Source organism: Grampus griseus (assembly GCF_964374135.1).
Source record: "Grampus griseus genome assembly, chromosome: 16".
Lineage (NCBI taxonomy): Eukaryota > Metazoa > Chordata > Mammalia > Artiodactyla > Delphinidae > Grampus > Grampus griseus.
Window position 1 is genome coordinate 14,852,990 of NC_139010.1, and position 24,185 is coordinate 14,877,174.

Here is a 24,185-nt window from a genome sequence, read left to right on the forward strand (position 1 = left end):
GGAATTTGCTGTGCTAATGGAGCAGCCCTCACTACTCTAAACGAAGGGCTACAACAGTGTGGGAACAACTAAGAGGAAAACGCCCCCAACAGGATAAAAATAAAACTGTTCATAAATTAATTTATGGGTAGTCTTGTGCTTAAACTCTGAGGTCAGACTGGGAGTTCAAATTCCAGCCCCCCCGATAGCCTGGGGTCTTCAGGCAAGTTACATGACCTCTCTGGGCCTGCATTTGCAAATGTGCAGGCTACCCATCAGTGGTGCAGATTAAATGAGAGGATATATGCCAGGCCTCCAGACAGCACCTTTGCCATAGTAAAAGCACTGGGTAAACATTAGCTGTCGTCACAGCAGCACAAAATGACTTGCAAGTAGAGCAATGCTTGGAAGGAAGAATCTCAAGCTTTTTTTTCTTTTTCAGACTTCCTTAAATTATGATTTATTCGAAATGCCATCAAGGAAATTAAACATGAGACATTTCACTAAAAAAAAAAAAAGGGCACCCATCATCTACAAGGTTTCTTTCCTTTCCCAGTCCTTTCTCTTTCCCAGAGGACAAGTTTTCACTGTGGGTGAGTCCCTCCCCAGGTTCTCCACATCTGGGTGCTCACTCTAAAGGCAAATCCAGAGCGACGGTGCAGAGCCCAGAGCTGGGGTGCCACATGTTTACTGAATGACAGGAAAGAACCAGATGTGGGATGGCCAACAGGCAATAAAAATCGAAGTCGGAGCAAGATATCAACAGCACTTTAATTAAAATGCTTTGGGTCCTAATTCACAACTTCAACACCAAGACAAGAAAAAGCAGCTAGCTGCTTCTGTAGATCAGACTAAATTTTTCCTATAAAAAATACACAAATTTTAGGGCTTCCCTGGTGATGCAGTGGTTGAGAGTCCGCCTGCCGATGCAGGGGACACGGGTTCGTGCCCCGGTCCGGGAAGATCCCACATGCCGCGCAGCGTCTGGGCCCGTGAGCCATGGCCGCTGAGCCTGCGCGTCCGGAGCCTGTGCTCCGCAACGGGAGAGGCCACAACGGTGAGAGGCCCGCGTACCGCAAAAAAAAAAAAAAAAAAAAAAAAGGTTAAAAGGGTAACTTTTATGTCGTGTATATATTACCACCAAAAAAAAAGAAAAATTACCAAAAAAAAAAGTCACTGGCCCTCTTCTCTGGGTACTTAGGGTATTTCTCAATAATAAGCTACACGCACTGAAGGTTTAAAATGATGTGAAATACTTAATATATTTTTCAAAGGACATGGCACCTTACCAGGTAGTGATTTGGACCTAAAGAAGTCCAAACCTCTGCTTTATGGTACATATACTCAAAATTGTATTCTTTGATTAACAAAGACGTTAAAATCATCTAACCGATTTTTTTCCTCAAATTTTTGTGTTTCTATAATCGGGAGCTACTAAACGAAGCAGAGACACAATGTTTTGACTCTTAGCAAATGTCTGTTTAGATAAATTAAGGCCTGCCTAGTGAAGAACAACCACAAAAACAAAAAGCAAACAAAAAACCCCAAACAAAAACAAAAATCTCAATAGAATAAAAGTTATTATTTGAGTTGGTATATTGGGATAATTGAAAAAAAAAAACCCCTGCTTACATGCAAATAATTTCATGAGTTGAGAAGCTCTTCCTATAATTAAACACCAAATAATTTTTCTCTCAAGACTATTTTAGCCCTTCTAATTCAGTCTCAAAAACCTTGACTGCACAAGACTGTTCACTAAGGAAAGAAACACGTGAAGGGTTTAATACAGGTACTAGATTTCTAAGAACTCTCCTTAGCTCACCCATACTCCATGTTTTCATTCTTTTACTTTCCTCTTTCCTCCTATGGAAAACTTTTTTGAATTATGAGCTATGTCTGTCTAGCTGAATATGCCAACTCTGCTCCTTAGCAGCGAATGGCCTCATTTGATCCCAAGTGCCCTGAGACGCCCTGAAGGGTATTAACCAGCTCACTGGTGACACAAACCTGGCACCCACAGAGGCTGGTTTGATTTGGAACAGATGCGTGGAAGATTATCCCATCAATCAACACCGCTTTTTTAAAAAACTGGAGTTTGAAATTGTCCATAAACTAGTATCTCTAATTAACTTTAAGGTAAACACAGTTTCCCATTAAAGACTTAAGAAATTTGGTCCATCCAATAATTTCCATGTAAGGAAAGTGGGTGGGCCCCAGAGTGTAACAGGAATAGATGAAAAAAACCACCTACATAATTTTGATCTACAGGCAGATGTAAATTATGAAATTAAAAACATCAATGCCATTTCTTTTCAATCATCAGCACATAAAAAGAAAATTAAAAACAAACAAAAAGCCTTTCGGTGCCACCTGGACAGACAAATTGAGCAACAGTTCTCCCCATCTCTGCCTTACAAAATAAAAATAAACTCCAAGCTAATCGAACTGTGAGTGAATATGACACATTGTTTTCCTCAGATGTATTCACCGCATTAGATGAACTTCATTTTGGAAGGTGGAAGGTAAGCCAGCCCTCCCTGGAACTCTGGCACCAGTCTGCCTGAACTACCTTTCTTGTTTCCACTTGTATGTTGGTTATTTCTGCATTTCACAACTCTCTGGGCTGCAAAGTGCTGGAGAGGGAAGGACCGTTCCCTCTGCTCTGAATTCCCTACAGCACCCAGCTGGGGCCGAGCTGAATGCAAGTCAAGTGCAATCCTGCTGGAGAAGGCCTTACATTCCTTCTGGGTATTTCAGAGTATTTGGCACACAGTAGGCAGTTCCCAAGTACTTGTAGGTTGAATCCTATTTCAGGCTGTATTTATCACACGCCATTCCGTGCCATACTGAAGAGGTGAAAATTCCCCAGCATTAAACGAGTGAGTATTAAAATGAACTTTAATCACCAAACTGCACCCCATGCATCGAATCTAGGGACTAATAATAAGTAAGGAGGTGAGTTCATTCTAAATAACCATCAAACTATTAACCCTTTGTTTAATATTAATACTCTCCCTGAAAGAGAAGGCCTACACAGTGTGACATCTGCAATTTACTGGTAGGAGTAAATAGGGATAAAATCCACAGCTGTGGGCTTGAGAAGCATCAAAGATAAGAAAATCTGACAGCCTTGGAGAAGTAAAATAGGAAGAGTCTGCAAGTTAACCCCACTCCAAGATCCTGACGATTAGAAATATCTTCCAGAACATTCGTTCCCCTGTCAAGAAAATTTCAACCACCACCAAGAAAGCACACCCTGAACCTGTGAACATTTACTTCGCTAGCTTTGATGATCAATCAATCTAAAAGCAACTGCTGGTGCTGAAAACAAAATACAACACCTATCCACTGAGGGAACAAGGAAGGTGACTGTTACTCCTTGCTCAACCTGGCTGTATGAGTCTAAAAGCTCAGATTAGCATTTCTAGGTGTAAATGCTGCAAGGCATAATTTGAGAAAAAAGAAGAAAAAAAGAAAAATGAATGCAAGTACACACTGGGTGTGACACTCTATCAACCCCCCGAACTCCACTCTGCAAGCCACGTGTGGAAATCCACAGAATTCAGCAAGTCTCCCCATCCTGTTTGCGGCAACTTCCTCAGTTTGGAGATTCAGGTGCCTGGTAATCGCCCCGATGCCTCCCCACCCTTGACGGCCATGCTTGTTTCCCAGAAGCCACTGTGGGGCATTTCAACATTAAATACGGTTATAAGAAACACCTGGAGTGACCTGCCACCATCACCAAAACTGAGATGGCAAATCTGAACACTTCCAACAAAGCCCTTGGAAAGGTGAACCCAAAGACACTTTGTCCCCTTTTAGAGGTGAAATGTATCACGAACGCCTAGGTATATGCTACAAAGTAGCCTACAACATCATCCACAGTTAGAAAGCAAAGGCGTGGGACACACGCTGATTTGTAGCGTTCCACCAAAGTGTACAATATATCCACTCATCCGTCCAACGATGGTGAGGATGGCGTTTGCTGTTGTTCCGGACGCAGGCAGCAGAGCAGCTCTATGAGCACAAGGTCAGGAGACAGTCTTGGTGCCCTTGCCCAGTAAAAAACAAAACAAAACAAAAACACCTCATCACCCAATGCCTCTGCGGTCAACCCAACATCCCCTTGAGTGTCTACTGCATGCCAAGCACTGAGGAACGGAAGTGAACAAGGCAAATTCTGCCCCTGAAGGAATGAACACATCTGCCATCTCCCAAAGGGGAGACCTATGTGATGGGGGCCTGGAGAAGGGGCGGTCTCATGAATGGGCACGTAACCCAGCGTGTGGCTAGTAAACAGGCAGTGCTAGCGCACGCTGGGGTCGGGGAGGAAGTATAGTCTACTTGCATTTACTAGGTGAAGGGGTAGGAAAGGACATTTAAGGGCAGGAGGTACATCTTAGAGAAGCCAGAGAAATCTACTGAAATTCCAGGAACCAGCAGTTCAGCAGAGTGGGAGCTTTGAGAATGTGAGGGGTGTGTCTGTGAAGCAAGCAGGGGCTGGAGCACACAGTGCCTGGTAAACCACAGGAAGTTTACCTGGATCCAGAGGGCAATGGAAGCCACTGGAAATCTGTGAGCCAGCAACGGCCAGCTTGGATTTCTGCTTCAGACCAGTGTCTCTGGTCTTGAACAAGAGTCACCACAAACTAGATACTGGTGATTCTCTGAACTATTCCCCATCCTCAGCAAAATAAATAAAAGCACTAGAAAAGACTGTCACAACTGTCCTCTACGGTTTTGTGGGGATTTGTTTTTTAATCAAATACAAAGAGATTATATGAAACATATAGAAGAAATCTAAGAATAGCCTCCTTAAGAAGACTGGATTTGTGTATGATTAGACCTAACTGTGAGGTCATACTTTTCTCAGAGTTGTGTCTAAAGTTGGGTGTTACCATAAGAACCTAAGAAAAAAAGTTTTAAAGCAGGAAAAAAAAAAAATGACACACACTACACCTTTTTATAAGGGCAATGTTGATCTGATAGCTTCATAGAGTCTGCCAAAACAAAGTCTTAAAAAATGGAAAATAATGTATTAGGCTTCCAGAACAAATAATCCAAAATCCACAATATTAACTATACGGTGGCTTTTACTGGTTAATGAAATCATTACACTGTTGATGTTTAAAATAGCCAGGTTTTCTAATCATGCCGTACTAACATGTTTTTCTACTATAACTTCAAAATGCCTTTGTATTCCTCTATTTCCCTAAACTTCTACAATGAAAGACTAATTTTATAGATAGAAAAAGACAACTAAACTCTAGTGATTTAACATAGGTATTTATTTTCTAACCAAACACATGGCGAAGGCCTGAAGTGGTATAGAAAACACACCTTAGAGAACTAGCCACGCCAAGTATGAGACCCTGCTTATACCCTGAGAAACTAGTCCAGAACTTACAAGCCATTCAATTACTGCCCACAATTGCATTTCCTCATCTTCTCAGAGACCGCGACCCCTGGACACATCTCACTACACTGAGTCAGACAGTCTCCGATTACACTTTAACTCACAGGACAAGCCAGATAGACTTAGCCTAACATCTAAAAGCTACTCAACAGCGTGACTGAGCATTTGTTGTTTATTTTCCCCACTCCAAAGGGGAAATTATGATCGATAATAAGCAGTCTGGTTCCACTGCTGATTTACTGGGAGAAATCAGATAATCACTCAAAACATTCCATTCCACCTCTAAGCCAAAGAAAACACACCGGGGGCAAGTGGTAACACCAGACACTTGTAGACCTGGATGAAGGGCCTCGTACAGTTGGTTCTTCCCCAAAGATGACGTTTACCTCTATCATACAAATGCAGAGAACACAGACCCATGAAGCCAGTCCTTTACTAAATGGGTAGCTGGACCAGAGTACACGCCTACATACCAAAAGAGACAGAAAAGACCACTGGTTAAGAACTTCCATGGGCCTTTGGACTTGGCTTACAAAAAGAGGGCACAATAATGAGATATTACTACACACCTATTAGAATGGGCAAAATCCAAAACAGACAACATCAAATGCTAGCAAGGACGTGGAGCAACAGGAACTCTCATTCATTGCTGGTGGGAATGCAAAATGCTACAGCCACTTCAAAAAGACTGTCTGGCAGTTTCTCAACAAAATAAACACACTCTCACCATACCATCCAGTAATTGTGCTCCTTAGTATTTACCCAAATGAGCTGAAACCTCTGTCCACCCAAAAACTTGTACACAGATGTTTACTGCAGCTTTATTAATAATTGCCAAAACTTGGAAGCAACCAAGTCCTTCAGTAGGTAAATGGATAAGTAAGCTGTGGTACAGCCAAACAATGGAATATTATTCAACACTAAAAAGAAATGAGCTATCAAGCCATGAAAAAACATGGAGGAAACTTAAATGCATATTACTAAGTGAAAGAAGTCAATGTGAAAAGGCTACAGACTGTATGATTCCAACTATATGACTTTCTGGAAAAGACAAAACGATGGAGACAGTAAAAAGATCAGTGGTGGCCAGGGGTTAGGGACAGATGAAAAATCAGAGCACAGGGGATTTTGGGGGCACTGGATCTGCTCTATATACTATTATGGTGCTACATGTCATTTTACACTTGCCCAGACCCACAGAATGTACAACACCAAGAGTGAACCCTAATGTAAACTATAGACTTGGGGTGATTAAGATGTTTCAATGTTGGGTCATTGATTGTAACGAATGTACCACTCAGATGGGGGATGTTGATAATGGAGGATGGGAGGAAGGGCAGGGAATATTGGGGAAATCTCTGCACCTTCTGCTTAAATTTTCTGCAAACCTAAAACTACTCTAAAAAACAGTTTTAATAAAAGCACACTGCTCTCTTCCCAGGGTGTAGCTGATTAGCAAGGTAACTTCCTGAATACGTTCAAGGAAAATGAAAGACATCCATAATCGCCTTTTGTGTTCAAAACATGAAAGTTAATATCACAATTAGAGGAACTAGTGAGAGGCATGAAGGCAAGTACTAATAGGATTCTGGTACCATCTTCCCTTCAAATAAACTCGAAAGTGAAAAATCTAGCAAAGCCTTCACTTAATTGAATATCTAGACCTTGTCAAACACTTCCTGGGCAGCTACCAGCAAGGGCTATATGTCAGAGTTGTCAGGGGCTGTGCAGCTTAACCTTGACATAGACTATGACAGTGTTGTTCAATGGAATCCTTACATCCACAGACCCAGTTCATGTGGTCGCACACATTTCTCCTCGCAAATTACACACCCTAGAGGTCAAACCCCCCAAACACAATCTGCGTCCTAGGTCAGTTAACTCTAACTCTCAAAAGCTGAAAGGAATCTCTCCTCTGCATTTGCCTTAGTAACACCTGCCAAGTACTAGGGAACTCAGGAAACCACAAGCACTTTATTTGTTTCCCTGATTATATTAATCAGAGATTAAAGAAGCATGGAGAAATTTCTGGTACGTATAGGCTGTCATCTAAAACAATTTTAAAATTTGACTCAGTGAGGCCACAGAACATTTCACAAGGCGTATTTGGTGAAATGTCAGTTTTAGTTGCGGGAAGTACCAAGGAAGCCACCACCTCGCACGCTCTTCTCGCCAAGTATTCAGAGGTCTCTGATCTTATACACCAGGAACGAATGTGTTTGTCCATGCAAAGCCAACGTGTGGTGAACAGTTTACAGACCTACTTTTTAATATGGCCAGGTGTCAAACAGATAACCCTTTCCTAGTCTCTCCACCCCCCCATCCTCCCTCCCAAACAAAAACAGCCTGAATTGCTCACAATACGCAAGAAGCCAGAGATTCTGTTTCGTGTAAGTGTTGCTGCTTTTGGTGGTTCACATTCTCCAAGAGACCAACGAACCCTCTCATTTACTAACTCCAACCTTAACTAAATTGCTTCCACCAGCTTCCCCCTCTTCTCAAACCCCCACTCACCGTAGACATCTCTCTCAGCCAAAAAAGCTACTCAAGAGGCTTGGAAGCGGCTGCCTCTGCAAATTCCTCCCCCTTCCTACCAAAAGGGCACTTCAAGAACTTTACAGTCTGCAGACACATGAATATGGCTCCAATGCCATCCACCAGGGCTGCATTTGAGCATGCGGAGTGTCTTTCAACAATCAATTTCTATTTAGGCTGCCCATCACACTGAAACTGGGGTGAAAACCTGCTTTCTAAGCAAATTCAGAATGCCATCCAGTTCCCAAGTGTGAGCTAGCACTGGGGGGGGAGCATACACACACTCCCTCCTCCACTGAAGACTTTTTCCTGGCACAGGGGCATCCTAAACTCGCCCCATTTCCTTTCCAGGGTCGTGATCTTTGATCTGTCCCCAAGTTCATGCCTTTTTCTCCATCTGAAGGTTCAGCCTAATCAGCTATTCTGCAGCAGCAATAGCAATTTATCCCCTTGGTTTCTTGACACTTTCCTCTCTCCTCCTGGCTGTGAATCTGTTTTGATCTCAACAGGGCTGTCTGTAGGGGGATCCTGCAAGTTAATGATGTGGCTAGCTGGCAGGGATGGTAGGTGAGAGCACACAATGTACTTTTTCCAGTTATGTTTCGCTTCACCATAGCTAATAGTGGCCTTTCTAAAGGCCTGCTACACTAAAAGGGAGACCTACACCCCTAAACTTCCCCTCTTCGGGGGCGCCTCTGGAGGCCAGGTGGAAACAGAACAGACAGCCCGTTCTCCCGTCAAGTGTCTGGACTCCGAGGCAAAATATCCCTAGACACTCCACCACCAATGAAGCAAACACACGTACATCTTGCTCAGCAAGGGAGTCAGTCGATCCCCTTCACCCAGGTTTCGGCCGGTTCAGGCTTCGTAGCCTTCACTCTGTCCAGGCCGGTATAAGATGCTGCATTCTCCCGGCTGTACACCGCCGCCGCCACCCCCCACCCAAGGAAAGGGCTTCCAACGGAGGTGGGAGCATCAGCTCCGGTACCCGCCCTTCCCTCTCGATCCTGGCCAGAAAAACTCCACTTCCCGGATTCCCGGCCACTCTCTCCCGCCCCCTCCCCGGGCGATCCAGCTATAGCGCCGTCCTGATGCCAGCGAAGTACCCAGCCCAGCTGCGCACCCCCCGAACCCCAACGCAGGCCCCCGGAACAGGCCCCGGCTTCCTCCCTCTCCCTCTGCCTAGGGCTCCCGGGCTCTGAACGCACCCCTCAAGCAAACTAGGACTGAAAAAAGTCCCACCCCGCCTCCCCAGCCACGCCGCCGGCCTCCAGCTCCGCCCGGGAGGGGCCTCCTCCCCAGAGGCGACAAGGAAACGCGGGTGGTGGTTCCAGCAGCCTCCTCCCGCACCCCGCGAGGGGCCTGGACCCCAGGGAGGGCAGACCCGCGCGGCCCCGAAGGGACACCTCCCTCTCCCCCCACCCTCCGGGGCCGGCGGGTCTTGGCAGGGAGCGTGCTCTCTGCGGGTCCTCGGGAGCCTCGGGGAGCCCGGGGGCCGCCCGGGTCTGGGCGCAGCGTCTCCCGGGGGCGGGCGGAGGTCGGCGCTGCGGCGCGCCCGTGGGGGACACTCACGATGGTCACGCTGGCTTTGCGCAGGTCGCGGTTCTCCTCCTGCAGCGCCTTGCACTTGAGTTTGTAGGTCTCCAGCTCGATCTTGAGCACCTTGTTCTCCTGCTGCAGCGAGGCCAGGCGGTTGGTGAGCTCCTCCAGGCGGAACGGCGAGATGACAATGCCCCCCGACTTCCCACCGCCGCCGCCTCCCCCGCCGCCACCGCCGCCGCCGGCGCCCGAAGTCGACGAGCAAGACGACTGCATGGCGGCCGAGCTGCCGCTGCTGCCCCCCGCCCCGTCCGTGTCGCTCTCGCTGGCGCTGTCCGCCATGGCCGCGGCGGGCTGGGGAGACGACGAGGAGGAGGAGCAGGGAGGCGGCGGCGGCGAAGGCTGGGCTGCGAATGAGTGGGCGCCGGTCGAGCACAGGGGAGCGCCGAGCTGGGAGCCTGGCAGCAGGGCGCAGACTCGGAGTGGCTGCGAGAGAAAGAGAGGGAGCTTCCCGCTGCCAAGGGACCTCCTCTGCCAGCGAACAGAGACCCCGCCCGGGCTCGGGCAGTATTGCACTGGGGCTCGCTCCAGCCGGGCCTGGCGCGCTCGCTAGGCCGCCCTGCAAAGCCGGCCGAAAGCTCCGAGACCCGCCCCCCGCCGCCGCCGCCGCCGCCGCAGCCGCCCTCCTCCTGGCGTGCGCCGGACGGCTGGGGAAGCGCGGGCCCGGCCGGGGCGGGAAGGCCAGACCAGCCTACGCGCCAGCCGCTCGCCGGCCACAAGTGTTCCGAGGGTGGGCCTCCCAGCCCCCTGACCTAAGCCCGAGGCCGCCCATCCTCTTCCGGGCTCAAGCCAGCTCCTGGGAGAAGGAAACCTAACGCCCCACTAGCCTCGCAGGTGCTGGGGACACGTGGAAAGGTCAGCCCGGCTCTGGCATCCAGCCCCGGCCGAGCCCGTGGCCCCATCTTCCGCCGACAGTGTGTGCTCCTGTCTCCCTCTGTCTGTTTCAGACATACACGCAGCCCTTTTAGTTTGATCTCCGTGAGCTTGCCTGGGAAGCTTCGGATAGCGCTCACAGAACAGAAAGTTACCCTGCAAGGAGCCGAGTAGGGCGAGGCGACAGCAGCCACAGGTTAACCTCGTTAAGAAAAAATTTGCAGAAGAGACACGCCGTCCTCTCTACTCCTCCTCCTCCTAATCTGGTAAAGCACACTGCGCGCAATTGTTTAAACAAGGTGCAATTTTTTTTCTCTCTCTGCATCTTGCAGACAATGCCAGGACCTGTAGCGCAATAGGATTAAGACAGTAACATTTATCTAATCCCAAAAGAAAAAAAGAGAAACACTTTCTGTGGATTAAAACATCTCTTTTAAGTGCCAATTTTCCAAAGTAACTGCAGACAGAGCATTCGGCTATACTAATAGTGGTGATTAAGTGGGAATACAACATAACCATCATTCTTCTTTACGATCATTTAGCCCACTTCTAGGAAAGTTTAGTAGGTCAAAAATAAAACAGAGTAATTATGCTACTGTGGTCTAATTCAGGGTTCTAGTTTTGAAAAGCATAAGAAATTCAAAATCAAAACTTGTATTTCCCCTCTCCCCTCCCAAACAAAGGCTTACAGGAAATTGGCCCAGCAGGTGAGATGATTCTAAACACTTTACACGGTTGACACAAAACAGCTTTCACTTATGTATAAAAATCAGAAAATGAAACTGACCAGACTAGTTTTATTATCCAAGCTTAGCCAACGGAAGAACAAACACATGGAAGCAAAAAATAGGAAAAAATAAAGTGTAAAACTTTTTATATTGCTTTGAACTCTGGGGAAAGTTTATAAAGTGTTAGGAAGAATAAAGAAGTGGCTTTAATGATTTTTATTCCAACTCCTCCATTATCTTTAAACCTAAACTTGACTTAATGATTACACTGTTATTCAATGGCTAATGAAAACTGGTACCCGGGAGTAAACTGAAACCTCCAAGTGTTCCAAATGACATCGTCTTTTACCAAGATGGCTGCTTCTAGCAGACAGCTCCAAAATGCCAACTGCAATTAAGCCCCAAATTTCTCCTAATTATTTTTTAGTTTAGTACTAGAGGACTTCTGGACTTAGTCACTGTTGCTGTAGCAGGAACAAAAAGAAAACTTTACTTTACAAAAAGAAAGCTTTACTCTTCAGAAGCATACAACCAATGTAAATAATTCTGTTAGAAGTGATCCAGTTTAATTTTCACTGAAACTGACTCCTCTCGCTGACTTTTCCTTTTGGGGATCTGCTACATGAGACAAGCAGCTCGTTAAATTGGAAACGGCTTCTGGAAAACTCACTTGCTGGGTGAAATGGAGGAGCAATGCTAGCAGGGAGCAGTGCCACAAGGCGAAACTCAGACTTAACAGCATTCTTTCCACTTTATCCAGCACCATGATAGAATCTTAAGAGCCAGTCTGGCTTCCATACTTCACAAGTTTCCATTGTTCCCTATCCCACAGTATCTTAAAGCTTCCACTTTTCAAGCGTACTTAGAAACATTCCTTCCAGGCAAAGCAGGGGGCAAGCTGGCTCTCAGCTTTATCACCAACTGCCTCAGAAAGAGAACCTACTGCTACAAGTCAGCAGAGGGGTGGGGTTTAAAGTGCCTGACTTTCTTAAAGGGCCCACGGTTATGGTAACTTAAAATGGATTGGTCTTGAACAGGATCTGGAGGAAAACAGCATTCTGACCCGGTACTCACAGGCAGTAACTGTGTTTAGAAGACTTTAGGGAGAAAGCCATCTTCTAAAGCTTCCCTGCTGATACAGATGGGAATAAACTGGAGAATATTTTTTCACTGTGCTTTTTTATTGTTATTGCAAAGCAGAAGCGTGTCTAATTTTCTACTTGTAAAAGTGGTTCCCCTTATAAACAGACCATTTATCACAACACTGGTTCAGTAATAGCATTACAATGAAAACACTAGTTAGAAAACCAATAATATCATAAAACTTCTTCCCAGCTTTCCAGGGGAAATGAATCAGAAGACTAAATGGTAGTCTGTGTTGCCTGGAGGAAGAAGAGACAAATGTAGATCGTCACGTCCATTGGAGAAATAACAAAATTTTCTTTTGTCCTAAATTCAAGCTGCAAAAATATGACAACAAAGATAAAGAATACCTATAGTCTAATTACAAAGCACAACATCGAAATCTGTCCGAGTCCATTTGTGCGGCTGATTTACTCCATGGCCTTGGAACTTTCAATAATAAAGTTAAAATAAGGGCATAAATCATAGGCGATTTTTGTTGTTTAATTTTTAGTGGCTCTAAATAAATTGCTGTACGTATCTAATTACATTAGTGTGAGATACAAGTGATTTCATTCAAACTCTGAAAGGATTTAGTGGTTGCAGAACCCACCATTGCAGTTTTAAAAAGAACTGGAGTAAGCCAAGTATGAGATGGTTATCACAGATTATCAGAATTTGGATAGAATCGTAGAATGTGCCACTGGGGTGCTATCATTTCTTGAAAGGTAATTGATAGTGTTTATTTAAATATATCTTGATTTAGAGGCTAAGTCTAGTCCCTAAGTCTGGTACAGAGTTTCTCACCCTCAGCACTATTAACACTTGGAGCCAGAAAATTCTTTTTTTTTAAATTGAAGTATAGTTGATTTACAATGTCATGTTACTTTCAGGTGTACAGCACAGTGATTCAGTTATATATATATATATATATATATATATATATATTCTTTTTCAGATTCTTTTCCCATATGGGTTATTACAAAATAGTATAGTTCCCTGTGCTATTGCTCTACAGTAGGTCCTTGTTTGTTATCTATTTTACATATACTAATGTGTATCTGTTAATCCCATCCTCCTAATTTCTCCCTCCCCACCTTCCCCTTGAGTTACCATAAATTTGTTTCCTATGTCTGTGGGTCTATTTCTGTTTTGTAAATAAGTTCATTTGTATCCTTTTTTTTTCAGATTCTACATATAAGTGATATCATATGATATTTGTCTTTTTCCATCTGGCTTACTTCACTTAGTATGATAATCTCTAGGTCCATTGGAAAATTCTTCACTGGGGGCATGGGTAGAGGGGCTGTCCCGTGCATTCCCAGCCTCTACCCACTAGACACCAATAGCGTGCTGACCAAGTGTCTCCAGAAGTTGCAAAATTGCCCAAGGTTGAGAACCACTGATCTAGTAGAACAATTACTTTTGCAGGGCAAAAGCAGGCCCACTTTGGAGTGGCTCTTCAGGCAACATATTGATAACATACCAGTGAGCCATTAAGAGAGGCTCCCTCTCATTTCAGATTCCCAGTGTCTGGGTATTCCCTGGTGGTCCAGTGGTTAGGACTCTGTGCTGTCACTGCCGAGGGCCCAGGTTCAGTCCCTGGTTGGGGAACTAAGATCCCACAAGCCGCATGGCGCTACAGAAAAAAAAAAACAAAAACGAACCAATTCCCAGTGTCAACTAGCCAGGAGATCCTGGACCCAAACAGTCACATCCACACTTACACTTCTTACTATTGTTTGTCTTCAATCACCCATTTCTTTAACATGCCTTTTCAATATTTACACTGATTAACATTTGACTACCCTTGCATATGCAGTATCCAACCCAGGCAAGAGATAAAGCCTACAAGATTAATTACATATCTCATCTCTACCCTCCCACATGTGTTTACTCACTATTTGTTTACAGGAATCAAAACCATTTCTACCAACAGCAGTCTGAAGAACTGTCATCAGTAAATCAAGTGAGAATCAAGATTTTCAACAAAAAATGAAATATATGACTTACATGTCTGAAAATCTGGCAATCTGAAAAACCTAAAACATATCTTGACACAGATCATACAGAACTGCTGAGCAGGAAATGCTTTTTAAATCCTACTAAATACACAGCAGAGCTTGAAAGAAAGAAAGGGAAATCCCAGGCTCCAAAAGCAAAGAGGAAAGCTGGAAACAAACCAAATGTCCACCTACAATATAAATCCTGTTATATTCATGCAGTGAAATAATATACAACAATGAGAATAAACAAACTACAACTCCAAGAAACAATACGAGTGAACCTCAGAAATACAATGATAAGCAAAGGAAGCCAGATTCAAAAGGATGTATGCTGTGATTGCATTTATACAAAGTTCAAAGGTAGGCAAAATTAATCTATGATGCTAGAAGTCAGAATAATGATTCTTCTTGGGAGGAAATAGTGTTTGGAAAGGATATTAGGAGATTTCTAGTAATGTTCTTTTTCTTTATCTGGGTACATGTTACATAGGTATGTTCACTTGTGAAAAGATATTGAGTTATATATTTATAATCTGTGTGCTTTTCTATATGTATGTTATACTTCAATAAAATGTATGAATCAAAAAGGGAAGGGGCAGCGTACTAGAAACCAGAGCAGTAACCTGGTAGCTGAAACAGGAGCAGTAGACTTGTGAGTCTTCCTAACCATGACATTTGAGTTTAATGCCCACCAGGGACAGGACTTTGAGGCCTTGGGGCCATATAAGGCAGGAAGATGTATCTAAGATACCTACAAAATACCAGACTGTCAAAGAGCTACACCACACTGAAAGGCTGGATTGGAGGGGAATGTCTTCCTACCAGTAAACAGGAAGATAACAAGAAAGATTGTTTTCCTTAAACTGGGTTCAGAGTTTAAAAGAAAATCTCTTTGGAAAAGTTACAATCTAGACCCAATCCTCATGGTGTTAAGGGCTTCACATATATACCTCATACTAGCTACCTGGTCCAGACATCCCCAAAATGATATAATATCTTAAAAGTTGGGCTGGCATGGGAACTCTTTGGGTGATGCAGTGTTCTATATCTTGACTGTGGTGATGGTTCCACAAATGTATACATTTCTCAGATCTCATCAAACATACTTTAAAAGGGTGTTTGTACTCTGTGTAAAATCCAACTAAAAAAATAAACTGACAAAAAATAGTTGGCATAGGGATGGTAATATCCCTAGTGCACCTGGCAGAAACAAATACAAATTTACTCTGGAAGCAGTCTCAAAATGAAGATGGGATTACAACTGAAAATTATAAAACACACAGAGAAAGAATCCACCTTGAACAAAAATTAGCAAACAATAAACAACAGGATGGTATCACTATCCCTAGAACTTTAATTAAGACCAGTGTTGGACAGAGTTGGATTGGATAAAATTAAGTATGTTTAAAATAACTAGAGCCACAAAGGAAGGAATAGAAAGCATAAGACAGAAAAAAACACAATCAGAATTGAAGACAGAACAATCAGAATCACAAAATTATTAAATAGAACATTTAGAACTTAAAAACATCGTATGGTAAAACCCATTAACCAAAGACTAGGAACACACCTGCAGTCAAAAAAAACTAGCTTCATCTAGCTTGCTATAGCAAAGGAGAATGTACACCAGAGCAGTTGTTGGAGGGCTTTATTATAGAATTTGTACTTGAACTTGGTGAACTAAGCAGGGTTTAAGAAAGCAGGTGTTGGTTCTAGATCTGATGTTGTTGAGGAGCGGAGGAAATCTGGTGATTGAATATCTTGATAATTTTTATGTAAAAAGCAAGAGTATTAAAGCATGGCTGGAGTTATAATTGTCAAAGAAGCAGTAGTCACTCACATTAGTCAAGGGTACTATGTTTAATTATTCTTATGGCTGCAGAGTGTACTTCTTTCTGTCTTGTTCCAAACACCTAGATGGAGGGGTGTTATCTGGTCATTGTTTTTACTCTGTTAGCATTGTCGTTTTTCAATTATAAACACCTGAACTTCCACCTGATCAGTTTTTTATTTTATTAAGTGATTAACTTTTAAAACCCTCAAGGAGTTAAATTATTTAGCAGATTGATATAGCTGAAGAGAGAATTAGCAAAGTAGAAAATAAATCTGAGGATATTAGAATGCAGCATAGAGACATACAGTGTCATACAGACATACAGAGCAGATAGGAGACTTAGAGGATAGAATAACAAGGTCTAGCATACATACTATAGATATTTAGGATGGAGATGCAATATTCAAAGTGATAATAGCTGAGAACTTTCCATAATTGTTAGAAAATACGAATGGCCATATTCAGGAGGTAAAATGATAATGGCATAGGATAAATAAAAATAAAGCTATATCAAGAGAAATTCACACATATACTAGTAAAAATTCTGGAGACCAAGTGCAAAAAAAATAAAAACGATCTTATGTAAAACCAGAGAGAAAAAAGAAAACAGGGATTACCTATAAAGGACAACTACCTAAAATTAGAGTGTCAACATATTTCTGGGTTCTTTTCTTTTCTGTTTTTTGGGCCATGCTGCACAGCTTGCAGGATCTTAGTTCCCTGACCAGGGATCAAACCCAGGCCCCCGCAGTGAAAGCACCAAATCCTAAACACTGGACCACCAGGGAATTCCCGTCAACAGATTTCTTAATAGCAACAATAAAATACAGAAGACAGTACAATAATAACATCAAAACGCTAAGAGAAAATAACTGTACTATGATTCTATGCACAGCTATACAGCTATCTAACAATAAGACTCAATTAAAGACACTTTAAGACAAATACAATACCACTAACAAAGTCCAGCTGAAAGAATTTCTAGGTGTTCTACTGGAAGGAACAAGATACAAGAAAGAACCATGAGCAAAGAAACCTGGAAGGAAGTGGATAAATTTAAATAAATACTATCTACACAAATATATAATAATAATAATGATGAATAATGGGAGTTAAAAAACCAACAATAATAATAATTACTATTTTAGGGAGAACTAAAATACTGGACAACAACAACAAATTAGTAGAGAGGAATTAGAGTTAAGGCGTTCTAAAAACTTTATGTTTAACAGGAGAGTAGAGATAATGACTCATGTTTTTGTTAAGTTGAATAATGCATGTAAAAAATTTAAAGTAAACCATTAAAGGAATAGAAATGGAATTTTTAACTTCCAAATCAATCAAGGGGAATAAAAGAGAACAGCAAATGCTGATCAATCCACTAGGAGGTTTAAAAAAATAAAAGGAGGGCTTCCCTGGCGGCACAGTGGTTGACAGTCCGCCTGCCAATGCAGGGGACACGGGTTCGTGCCCCGGTCCGGGAAGATCCCACATGCCGCGGAGCGGCTGGGCCCGTGAGCCATGGCCGCTGAGCCTGCGCGTCCAGAGCCTGTGCTCCGCAACGGGAGAGGCCACAGCAGTGAGAAGCCCGCGTACCGCAAAATAAATAAATAAATAAATAAATATAAATAAAAGGAGAAAAGAGAACAGAGAAAATCAGAATGAATAGAAATCACACACATGAACACAAAAATTAGAGAAATTTGTGCAAACATATGAGAAAGCATGATAACTGTAATTGACCCTACCTATAAAAACGTAGCAATAATCAGATTGGGAAAAAAGAAAGAAAAATTCAGCCTTTTTAAAATAAGACATTAAAACTAAGGAGTTAAAAATATTAAAAGAATGAAAAAAGGTATATTATACAAAAACTTACCAAAACTGAAGAAACCACATTAAAATAAGCCCCTCAAAGAACTCAAAAGCGCTATAAGCAGTATAAACTATAACAGAAAGGAGACACCTAATAACTAAAGAAACAAATAGAAAGGAAAATTTAACAAAGTGTTAATGCACCTAGTAATACAGCCTCATGTACGTGTATGAAAAATTAACAGATTATAAATATAAATTGACAAATCCACCATCATTGTATGTGATCATAGCACATATCTCTGTTGTAAGATTAAGCAAATGAAAAATTAAAAAGAATGTGGAAGATTTGAACACAATTAACAACCTTGATCAAATGTGTGTGTGTGTGTGTGTGTGTGTGTGTATACCTGCACCTGACATTAATAGAACAAACATTCTATTCAGGCACACAATTTACCAAAACTGACAATAAACTAGGTCTCAAAGCAAGTCTCAACACATAATATCTCATATTTATTAGGCGCTTACTCTGTGCGAGGCACTGGCTAAATGCTTCAGTGCTTCACACGTATTAACTTGTTTAACCCTCACAATAACCCTACTGGAGTAGGTATTATTATTATCCCCATGTTAAAGATGAGGAAACTCAGGATAAAAAGAAATAAAGAAAATTGCCTGAAAAAAAAAAAAAGAAAATTGCCTGAACTCATCAACTGATAAATTGGACTGCTGTTCAAACTAATGTCGTCTGCAGATATGCACTTTTTTTTGTTCAGAGAGAAAGTTTTAAAAGATAGGTGCAAGTACATGTTCTAATCACCCTGAATTGATAAGTTTTGGCATTTGGTCATATATCTTCTAGTATTTTCCTTTTTTCAAAAAGACATAGAACCCTTATAGTTAAGTCCCCTTTAACAACCATTAACAGTTCGATTTCCAACCTCTTCTCCATGATATATATGAATCCTCCCAGTTTTATGTGTACTTTATATATTTATAACAGCCAATGTGTCACCATTAAAAATGTTTAATATTGGTATTGGTGACCATGTATGTGCAAATGTGCACATATACATGGACATCAATTTTAACAGTTACATGGAGAAGGTACAGCAGGGCATCCTGAGTGGAAAAAAAAAAAATAGCTTTTCCTGTAGGAAATACATCAGAACTGTTGTCTTTTTCTTTCTAAGGAGGAGGTGTTTATCCTAAAGTAAAACAGAGACATCATAATGCTTCACTCCAAATAATTTTCCTACATACCACAAAACAATGATTATCCCTAATAAAATTAACTGTGATTCCCTTAATATCATATAATACTGTATCAATATCAAAATTTTCCCAGTTGTCTCCAGCATGTCATTTACTGCTGGCTTATTCAAATTAAGATTTAATCAAAGATCACACATTGCATTGCACTTGGGGCTTTTCTGTCTCTTCAGTCTCTTTTATCTTAATAAAGGCCTCCCATCACTTTTTCGTGTCATTAAAATACTGAAGATAATTGTAGAGTATCCCACTTCTAGGTTTGCCCAATTTTTTCTTTAGATATTGTTTTAACTTTTTTCTCTGCCCTTTGTATATCCTGTAAACCATAATTTAGGTCTAAAGCTTGTTTAGATTCAGGCTAAATATTTTTAGTGCGAATACTTCGTACGTGAGTCTATGTGCTTCACATCACAATACATTAGGAAGCGCATAATGTCTGATTGTTGACTAAAAATGGATGGTAAGATTAATAACTGAGTTAAAGAGATGACACTCAGGTTCCACCATTGCAGTGCTATGGTTTACCTTTTTTTCCCAGCAAATAGTTGGTGGGGTGGTATTTTGGCAATGGGTACGTTGTCATCCTGTCTCCCATCATCACTTGACCTAATGGTTTCAACATTCATGGATGACCTAGGTTCAAAGAGTCATTTCTTTAAGGGTTCCAAAATGGTTATTGTCCAGTTCTGTCCTTTCTTCTACATCTATATTAGCTGTCATTCTTTTTTTTTTTTTTAATTCATTTTTGGCTGCGTTGGGTCTTCATTGCTGCCCAGGCTTTCTCTAGTTGCGGCGAGCAGGGGCTACTCTTCATTGCGGTGCGTGTGCTTGTGGCTTCTCTTGTTGCGGCGCACAGGCTCTAGGTGTGCGGGCTTCAGCAGTTGCGGCGCACAGGCTTAGTTGCTCTGTGGCCTGTGAGATCTTCCCGGACCAGGGATCGAACCCGTGTCCCCTGCATTAAGCGGGCGGATTCTTAACCACTGTGCCACCAGGGAAGCCCAAGGGCATATACTCTTAACAGCCATGATCTCTTGCTTCTCCAAAGAATCAGTAGCAAGGTTTCTGATCATAATGCAATTAAAAGAGAATTATTAATAAAATATGATGAAAATAATATGTATATTTAGAAATTTAAAATAGTTTCTAAATAATTGGGTCAGAAGTGAATTAAATGTAAAAATTAAGACATTTATAACAATGATAACTTAAAATCTACCCATCAAACATGTGGGATGCTGTTAAGGCCGCAAAATAACAGAGGAACAGATAGTAAGATTCAGCAAGGAAAAAAGATAAGGGGCAAATACCTATAAGCAATTTTATGGCAAGAAATAAAAAATTTAGACAAAAGGTACATTTTTGTAGGAAAAAAATAGCTTGCCAAGAACAAATAGAAAACCTGAATGTAAACATTTAACAAATTGAGTCAGAAGTTTAAAATGTTCCCCCCAGAAAACTCTCCCCTGTCGTCTGAAAGGTTTATAAGAAAATGCTACCAATCAAAGAACAAATAAGCCCTGTCTTATACAAAGTGTTCCAGAAAGTAGAAAAACAAGGAAACAACCCACAACTATTTTATGAGGATTATAAACCTGATACTAAAACCAGACGAGGGTAGTACATAAAAAAAAAAGAAAGAAAGAAAGTGAAATGCTATTAGACTGCTAAGTATTCACCAAAATTGTTCATATCTCCCAACTTCCCTTGCAGTTAGGTGTAGGTATATGACAATGTTCCCGAAGTGGAATATAAGTGTAAGTGATATATGCCACCACCCACATGGAGACTTAAAAATTTCAAGCACAAGCTTTCATGTTTTTTTCCTTTATGACTAACTGTAATGATGACCTCCAGGTCTACCGTAAAGAACACAAATTCAAGATGGCAGAGCCCCTGTCAGCCTCCATCCCTGAAAGACTACATATAGCAGATAAGATATTTGCATCTCATATGCAAAGGATTAGTATCAGAATACAGAAACAACTCCTATAAGTGGATAAGAAAAAGACAAACAATCCATTAAGGAAAAAAAGGCAAAAGCTATTGATCGGACAATTCAGCAGAAGTACAAAACCAAATTGCCAATAAACAAAGGACAAAATGCTCAATCTCACTAGTAATAAGTGAAATCCGAAATAATATTACAGTAAGATACCCTTGCATAACCTTCAAATTGGCAACAAAATTTAAACCTAACAATAGCAAGCGTTGGTGAGAACATGAGGCAGTGACAACTGTCTCATTCATTGCTGACAGAAGCATAAAAAGGAGAAAAATTTGGGAATAACCAATCAAGTTGAAAATGCACATTTCTTATAATCCACCAATTCCATTCCTTAATATACATTCTAGAAAACAATTGCATGCAAACACAAAGAGACATTAACAGAATCTTTGCAAAGAGCAAAGAGCTCTTTGTGAAAGAGAAAAACATAAGAATAAATAAATGTTCATCAGCAGGAAAGATGAACGCATTCTATGCAGCAAGAAAACTAAATTCTCTAGGACAATATGTATCAACAAGGATAATTCTCCAAAACATGTTAAGGGGAAACAAAACAAGTAGCAGAGACATAGTACATATGATATGATTTACATACAATTCAAAAGTAGGCAAAACAATGACCATTTGTGAATACTTACATATGTAGTAAATATAAATAGTAAATATACAAAAGCTATATATAATGATAAACACCAAATTCAGGATAGTGGTTGCCTCTAGGAAGGGAGAGAAAATAACAGAGGGCTTCAACTGTGTCTGTAATAATTTATTTCCTTAAAAAAAAAGTATAGAAAGGATTAGATGTAAATGTAAGAAAATGTTAAGATTTGATAGATCCTGCGTGCCAGGCTGCTCAATATTTTTCTGTACATTTAAAATACAATTGACCATATGCTTATGAATTTGCCTACTCCCTAAAATTTATCTGTAATTCCCAGATCAATGCACACATGGGGCTTTTTTGGTCACTGGAAGGCATGCACAGTGTCAAACAACTTGAGTCACTTGATACCCATATTCCCAGCTGAGGCAGAAGGCAGCACTACCTTACAAAGTCCTTTTTGTGGTCTGTTTAGTGCTTCGTGTTTTGCATTTTTGTGGTTTTTGTTGATGGTTTCACTACTTAAAATGGCCCTCAAGTGTATAAGAAAGCTGTGCGGCCTAGTGTGTTAGATTTGGTGCCTGCAGGCATGTTATATATAGTGGTGTTGGCCCTGAGTTCAGTGTTAGTGAATGAACAATTATATATTGTTCATTAAACGAGGTGTCTTTAAAAAGAAACACACATAGGGCTTCCCTGGTGGCGCAGTGGTTGAGAGTCCGCCTGCTGATGCAGGGGACACGGATTCGTGCCCCTGTCCGGGAAGATCCCACATGCCGCAGAGCAGCTGGGCCCATGAGCCATGGCCGCTGAGCCTGCGCGTCCGGAGCCTGTGCTCCACAACGGGAGAGGCCACAGCGGTGAGAGGCCCGCGTACCGCAAAAAAAAAAAAAAAAAAAAAAAAAAAGAAAAAAGAAAAGAAACACAGATAGAGCAAGCTTATGTATTGATAGGTTGATGAAAAATTGTGACCAGAAATTCACAGGAACCTAACCTTGTTCTTGTGAAGCAATGACTCATAATTCAATGTTTGCTAATTTGCTATGTCGGGGACAGGGAAATTTCCCTCCTACCTCCCTTGAGTTCTTCTGACTGATTTAATAATTAAATTGACACAAGACAGATAAACAGGAAAACAAACAAACAAACAAACTGGAGAGCTCATAGAAATGGGAGTCCTGAACTGACCAAAGCAGGCTGTCTATATATCATTTTTAGATAATTATTTGTGAAGATTTAATAAAGGTCCTTGTGCTTAGGGTAGCAGACTAATGAAGAAGTAACAAAGTTTGTTTATACATCTTTCTTAGTCTTGAATTCCATAACTCTGGTAATAAGGATACTTTCTATCCTCCTGTTATAGGAAAGATACTTTCGCATGGGAGATTTATTTCCTGCTTTCAGGGAGAAAGAGTGGGGTCAGAATGTTTTTCTATATCAATTTTTTTCCACCAGCTGTTTCTCAAGTAACTTTAAATCAAAATAATCAATATACTATTGGGCCGTATCTTGGGGTGATCTGCTCTGAGCCCCAACAGCTGATTATTCAGCATTTGCAGAGAGAGTATAGACCATAATTACCATGAATAACAAGAATCAACTGTATTTAATTTAAAATATTACAGCATATATTTCCATGAAAGGTGCAAGCTGTGGTACCTCCCTGCAATTCCACTCCTAGGCGTACACCCAAAAGGACTGAAAATATATGTTCCTACAGAAATGTGGATGCAAATGTTCGCAGCAACATTATTCACAATGGCCAAAAATAACCCAAATGTCTATGAACTGATAAATGGATAAATTAATGTGATATACTCATACAATGAATATCATTCAGCCATTAGAAGGAATAAGACATGCTACAACATACATGAACCTTGAAAACTTTATGCTGAGTGAAAGAAGCCGGACATAAAAGGCACATTGTATGACTCCATTTTCATGAAATGTCCAGAATAGAGAGATCTATAGAGACAGACAGTAAATTAGTGGCTTCCAAGGACTTGGGGAAGGGAGAAATGAGGGTTGACTGCTAATGGGTATTGTTCAAGGCCACATACACAAAAAGGAAGCCTTCACAGTTCATTAGTTTTTAAAATGCATGTTCTCATATGATGAACCAGTGATCACAAAGCAGGGTCTGCTGAGCCTGAATGACCATCTCATCCAGGTTTGTTATTCTTTTCTTTCCTTCCTTCCTCTGTCCCTCCCTTCCTTCCTTCCATTTTGAACTTTCCACTGTGGAAGTTTTACCACAGGTTCAAAATAGACTCTATAATGGACTTCCTATTCATTTAGAGAGTATAGTGGAGGGTCAGACAGATCCATCACCTACCCTCAACAATTATTACATGGCCGATTTTTTTTAAATCTACAGCCCCATTTGTTCTTGTG

The 24,185-nt window shown here is 41.5% G+C and overlaps 1 protein-coding gene across 1 annotated transcript in view; it reads right to left on the bottom strand.

The window, feature by feature from the left end:
• The window catches only part of CCDC6 (coiled-coil domain containing 6), a 112,026-nt gene extending 102,102 nt beyond the window's left edge, over positions 1-9,924 (bottom strand). The window contains exon 1 of the mRNA XM_082673880.1: positions 9,503-9,924. Coding sequence (XP_082530006.1) covers positions 9,503-9,811 — 309 coding nt within the window. The 5' untranslated portion in view covers positions 9,812-9,924. The remainder of the gene's footprint in view (positions 1-9,502) is intronic.
• Between the last annotated feature and the right edge of the window lie 14,261 nt (positions 9,925-24,185).